The sequence below is a fragment of the Salvelinus sp. IW2-2015 genome, linkage group LG31 (assembly GCF_002910315.2).
Source record: "Salvelinus sp. IW2-2015 linkage group LG31, ASM291031v2, whole genome shotgun sequence".
NCBI classification, from domain to species: domain Eukaryota; kingdom Metazoa; phylum Chordata; class Actinopteri; order Salmoniformes; family Salmonidae; genus Salvelinus; species Salvelinus sp. IW2-2015.
In genome coordinates, this window is record NC_036870.1 from 29,468,041 (window position 1) to 29,474,566 (window position 6,526).

A 6,526-nucleotide genomic window follows, 5' to 3' on the forward strand; every position below is an offset into this window, starting at 1 on the left:
ATTCTGAGGAGGATATCTTCTCTGCACAGATTGAGGGAGCTTCAAAGGCCTCTGCATTTGGGTGCGAGGTAGGGGCTGTGAAACTCCCCTTCCATTGTTATGCTCAAGTGTTTTCACACCTCTCACTTCACACTTCAGTGCTAATTTCAGACTGATTCTTTCCAAGCAGCTTGGTTGCTTAGTAGCCTTATTTACTAAACTTTATATAACACAATTACCTAGAGATTATTTTCATTTACTTTTTSGCTTCAGAAAGTAGGTTCAGACTGAACATTAGTCACTCAGTTTTGTGTTGTATGGTATTTCCAGGTTCCGCTCTGTTTCTTCTGCAGGTTTTGGCTTGTTAGAAGTTTTTTTCATGATAATCCTTGGTAGTAATAGTCCATTCAGATATTTTTGGTCCAAAATCAAGGTTTTGGAATTGTGAATTGGAATGAAGGTTTTGATGTTGAGGTTAGTATCCTGTAAAAGTCTTTGGAATGCTTACAGTTTTTAATGTCCCGTTGGTAGTTTAATCTTCCGTGTAAGAGTTAGATGCACTATTGTAAAGTGGTTGTTCCACTGGATATCATAAGGTGTATGCACCAATTTGTAAGTCGCTCTGGATAAGAGCGTCTGCTAAATGACTTAAATGTAATGTAAATGTGTAACTTGTCGATTTTATTCTCCAAGGATTGCACGTTTGCTAGCAGAATGGAGGGAAGTGGGGGTTTATTCGATCGCCTACGAATTCTCAGAAGGCAGCCCGCCCTTTGGCCCCTCTTTCTCCGCCTCCTCTTCATGCAGATCAGATCAGGGCCTGTTCCCGAGGAAGCAGTATATCCTTTGTGTCGGGCTCGTCAGAGTCATGAAAGGAAAAAAAGGATTCTGCTAGTCCGTGATGAGTAATCGCAGCCCTGATGTCGAGAAGTTATTTTCGGTCATAAGAGAGGGTAGCTGCAACATTATGTACAAAATATGTACAAAATAAGTAAGTTACAAACAACGCAAATAAAGGATGAAAATACACAATTGGCTGGGGGCACGTAAAACGTATGCCTTCTTCTTTRGCACCATCTTAAAAAGGACGCGCAAGTAAACATTTCACTGTTGTCTACAAAGCATGTGACAAATATAACTTGATTTGATTTATGTGTGTGTGTGTGTGTGTCCACCCATAGTATTAGTCAGGGTCACACACACACAGGAGGCCTATCCTCTCTCTAAGCCATGATCAATACTCAGTGAGGACATTCTACATGTATCAGCACATTTACCTGAGCAGAGGAGAGACGTACATGGAGGATGTTGTGAAATACAGGGGCATGGAACTGGTGAGAGGGTTTCAGTTTCATAACCTYAGTGGATGAAGTATCAGTAAGGCCAGGACCTATACTCACAAAGCTTATCAGATCTGATCTAGGATCAGGTCCACCGCAGTCTATATACTCTTTATTCATTGTGAGCTAAAAAGCATAACTAATCCTCGATCAGCACTCTGAGACACTTTATGAATACAGGCACAGGAAAACTCATAGTCCTACAATATGTAAGTATACAGAGTGGTGAGGAGGTCCTATCTCTCCCAAAACAATTCATTAGAAAAATTGATAATATTTGGATTGAACTACACGTGGAGGCGTTACCTATTTCAAACTCCCTGTCCTCCATGAGGATATCAGCGTTGGCCACATCCGGGGGCGCTTGGCAGATCCTCAGCTGGTATACTAGAAGAGGATGGAGGAGGAGGAAGAGGAGGAAAAAGAAGAAGGTGTTAGGAACATTTCAACAGAGTAGTAATCCTATTTTTGGTTAATCACTTATTGCATTGGGACTTTCTGTATTCTTTTGAACATGGAATTATATATATATAATTAGTATATAGTATATATATATAAACAGTACCAGTCAAAAGTTTTGACACACCTACTCATTCAAGGGTTTTCTTTATTTTGACTATGAAATAGCACATTTGGAATCATGTAGTAACCAAAAAAGTGTTAAACTAATCAAAATATATTTTAGATTTGAGATTCTTCAAAGAAGCCACCCTTTGCCTTGTTGACAGCTTTGCACACTCTTGGCATTCTCTCAACCAGCTTCATGAGGTAGTCACCTGGAATGCATTTCAATTAACCGGTGTGCCTTGTTAAAAGTTAATTTGCCTGGAATTTATTCCTTCTTAATGCATTTGAGCCAATCGGTTGTGTTGTGACAAGGTATGGTTGGTATACAGAAGATAGCCCTATTTGGTAAAAGACCAAGTTCATATTATGGCAAGAACAGCCCAAATAAGCAAAGAGAAATGACAGTCCATCATTACTTTAAGACATGAAGGTCAGCCAATCCGGAAAATGTAAAGGACTTTGAAAGTTTGTTCAACTGCAGTCGCAAAAACCATCAAGCGCTATGATGAAACTGCCTCTCATGAGGACCGCCACAGGAAAGGAAGACCCAGAGTTACCTCTGCTGCAGAGRATAAGTTCATTACAGTTACCAGCCTCAGAAGTCTGCAATTAACTGCAACTTAGATTGCAGCCCAAGTAAATGCTTCACAGAGATCAAGTAACAGACACCTATCAACATCAACTGTTCAGAGTAGACTGCGTGAATCAGGCTTTCATTTATGTATTTATYATTTATTTTATATTTATCTAACTTGGCAAGTCAGTTAAGAACAAATTCTTATTTACAATGATGGCCTATCCCGGCCAAAAATGGATGACGCTGGGCCAATTGTGTGCCGCCATATTGGACTCCCAATCACAGCCATTTGTGATACAGCCTGGATTCGAACCAGGGTGTGTGTAATGACGCCTCTAGCACTGAGATGCAGTGCCTTAGACCGCTGCGCCACTCGGGAGCCCACTACTAAAGGACACCAATAATAAGAAGAGACTTGCTTGGGCCAAGAAACTCAAGCAATGGACATTAGACCGGTGGAAATCTGTCCTTTGGTCCAAATTTGAGATTTGTGTTTGTGAGACGCAGAGTAGGTGAACGGATGATCTTCGCATGTGTGGTTCCCACCGTGAAGCATGGAGGAGGTGGTTTGATGGTGTGGGGGTGCTTTGCTGGTGACACTGTCATGATTTATTTCGAATTCAAGGCACACTTAACCAGCATGGCCACCACAGCGTTCTGCAGCGATACGCCATCCCATCTGGTTTGCTCTTAGTGGGACTATCATTTGTTTTTCAACAGTACAATGACCCAAAACACCTCAAGGCTGTGTAAGGGCTATTTGACCAAGAAGGAGAGTGATGGAGTGCTGCATTAGATGACCTGGCCTCCACAATCACCCGACCTCAACCCAATTGAGATGGTTTGGGATGAGTTGGACCGCAGAGTGAAGGAAAAGCAGCCAACAAGGGCTCAGCATATGTGGGGACTCCTACAAGACTGTTGGAAAAGCATTCCTCATGAACCTGGTTGAGAGCATGCCAAGAGTGCGCAAAGCTGTCATCAAGGCAAATGGTGGCTACTCTGTAGAATCAAATATATAAAATATATGTTGATTTGTGTTTGGTTACCACATGATTCCATATGTGTTATTTCATAGTGTTGATGTCTTCACTATTATTCTATAATGTAGAAAATAGTAAAAAATAAAGAAAAAGCCTTGAATTTGTGAGTAGGTGTTCTAAAACTTTTGACTGGTACTGTATATATACATGTATATATATATTATCTCTGTCTAAGTCCCAAATGGCCACAGCAGACCCACTTGCAAAATCACAGACCACAGACTAGGGTTGCAAAGGGTAGGAAACTTTCCAGTAAATTTCCAGCATTTTCCTGGAAATTTTCAATGGGAAGTTAAGTCCTGGAATTTGGGGAATTTTGCTTAAATTCATCAAAAAAGTTAGCTTATAACAGTGAGCTAGCCATGCTTTATCTACTCCTTTGCTGGATGCAGAGTTCAACAAAGTTGAAGTGAAGCAAATCATAGAGAACAGACTGTATTGCAATCATCTCTGAAGTGTGGTCGAATGTTCGTGGGCAAGGAATAATTAACTACATCATCTCCACCCCTCAACYAGTATTCTACAAGAGCACAGACACAAGGGACAACAGACACACCGGTCTCTACATTGCAGATGAGCTGAAGGCAAACATCAATGACCTTGGACCACAGAAGGTATTTGCACTGGTGACAAACAATGCTGTGAACATGAAGGCTGCTTGGTCTAAAGTGGAGGAGTCCTACCCTCACATCACACCCATTGGCTGTGCTGCTCATGCATTGAATCTACTCCTCAAGGACATCATGGACCTGAAAACAATGGATGCACTCTACAAGAGAGCCAAGGAAATGATTAGGTATGTGAAGGGTCATAGGTATGTGAAGGGTCATAGGTATGTGAAGGGTCATAGGTATGTGAAGGGTCATAGGTATGTGAAGGGTCATATGTATGTGAAGGGTCATAGGTATGTGATGGGTCATATCAGCTATATAGCAGCTATCTACCTTACCAAGCAAAGTGAGAAGAATAAGAGCACCACATTGAAGCTGCCCAGCAACACACATTGGGGTCATCTTGTTCCTGGAGGGGAAGGAGTCTCTCCAAGAAATGGCCATATCACAGTCTGCCGATATGGACAGCGCCATCAAGAAGATCCTGTTAGGATGATGTATTTTCGCCGGCACGCCGAGAGGGGGTGTTCTTTACCACCTAGTGAGTTGCTTATTGCTCATAGATTAGAAGTGGGCAGGGCACAGAACACATCGGTCTTGGTTGGTTGAGTTTAGCCCTCAGACTGTATGTGTGTATGAAGTAGGCCTAGGTTAGGTGTCTTTATCTGTGGAGATATATGTGCTCTTCTCTTTTTACATTTGTAGCGCATCAGCTCAGCCGTTTTCCTGCCCTGTTTTACTGTGTGGGTTTTGCAAATAACCCCTGATGTTATGAGGTAATTTAGTTGTCTGTGGGTTTTTGTTCGCTCACTGTTACTTTTTTCACTGCTATAATTGCATGAGTTATGTTACGGGTTCGATACATACCCTAGAACTGGCAGCCAAAAGGGATTCGTAAACATAAGGGAATGTAGTCATATGCTTAACGCCGAGATCACATCGTCTGGTACTTGAAAAAGAAAATTGTGAGGCATCGGCAAGAGGTCAGTGGCATGGCACAGAGGGAAAGTGGTGTGTGACATGCTGAATTACGGGAGTGATCTCCCTTATGTTATATGTGCAAAGATTGGTGCTCAGACTCTTTTGTATTCAAAATGAGGTCAGTATAGAGTTTGAACTCTCTTCCACTCAGATGCTCTATAGGTTGGATGCTAGTCGGATGCTAGTCTCAAATAATCACTTGGGGGGAAAGGACAATTCAATTGCGTAGTCTGTGGGTGTTAGGGTGGTGCTTCAGATTTTGGGCGTAAATATGTTGTTTGGGGGTTTCACGAGGTGGAAACTTTCCGTGGGAATTAATGGGAATATACGGGAATTAATGCAAAATATATACAAATTAATATTAATACCATTTAAATGTAGATGTTTTTTGCATTGAAATAATTACGACATAACTATACCTAATCCATATGAACAAAATTACCTTATACTAAGTTGACATAATTGCAAATGATTAAATCCTTCAATAGAAATAAGTAAATTAAAACATTTTAGTTACAAATTGAACTTTAATTAAATGAGTTGACCTTCACATGGGATGATTTCACTGAACAACAAAAGAAAGGGAATATTGAATGATTCCCAATGATCATCGCATCTCCCAAAAACGTTTTCAACATAAAATGAAACTAGAAACTAAAGCTTTGGTTGTCTTTCTCAGGCTTCAACGTCTTCTCCCTGGACCTCCTCAATGTCCACCTCTTGAACATCAGACTCTGAGGCTCATCTTCAGTCACTTTCCAACCTTGTTGAGGATGGCTCGTTGTCAGGCTCAAAAGCATCAAATTTGCTCGGATGCCAAAATGTTTTCAACCCTTGTATTGGTCAGCCTGTTGCGTGCTTTGGTGTGTGTGTTCCCAAACAAGGACCAGTTGCGCTCTGAGGCGGCTGATGTTGGTGGGATTTGGAATATGATGGAGGCAACAGGGGAAAGATCCTCAGATCCTCAAAGTCCCTTCCACCAGGTGGCTGATGAGATACGTTGGCACGACTGCCATATTGCATCTCCGTCCAAAGCCCTTGCTTGGAAGTGTACTTCGCCAGACTGCCAAGAACCTTGCCGTCATCCAGGCCAAGGTGGCGAGACCGGTAGTGATGTCACCATAGCCCTTGTTGATCTCTGCACCAGACAGGATGCTCTTGCCAGGATAGTTGGTTGTCCAACATGTACGCTGCAGCGTGTACGGCTTCAGACAAAAGTCTTCCGTCTTTTTGATGTATTTCAGACTGCAGTTTCCTGCTTGGAGCAACAGTGAAGTGGGCAGGGCAGTACGGATTTCTTTCTCCTTACATTTGCAAGCAGAGTCTGAACTTCAGACAGGATGGCATTGTCTCCCTCAATCTGTGCAATGGCTATTGCTATAGGTATCAAGAAGATATTCAGTAGCTAGCATATAACCACTACTCTCA

The 6,526-nt window shown here is 42.0% G+C and overlaps 1 protein-coding gene across 1 annotated transcript in view; it reads right to left on the reverse strand.

Moving 5' to 3' along the window:
• Window positions 1-1,626: 1,626 nt before the first annotated feature.
• LOC111955786 (CUB and sushi domain-containing protein 3-like) overlaps window positions 1,627-6,526 on the reverse strand; it is a 20,893-nt gene continuing 15,993 nt past the window's right edge. The window contains exon 3 of the mRNA XM_023976098.2: window positions 1,627-1,706. Within this exon, the coding sequence (XP_023831866.2) occupies window positions 1,695-1,706 (12 nt within the window). The 3' untranslated portion in view covers window positions 1,627-1,694. The remainder of the gene's footprint in view (window positions 1,707-6,526) is intronic.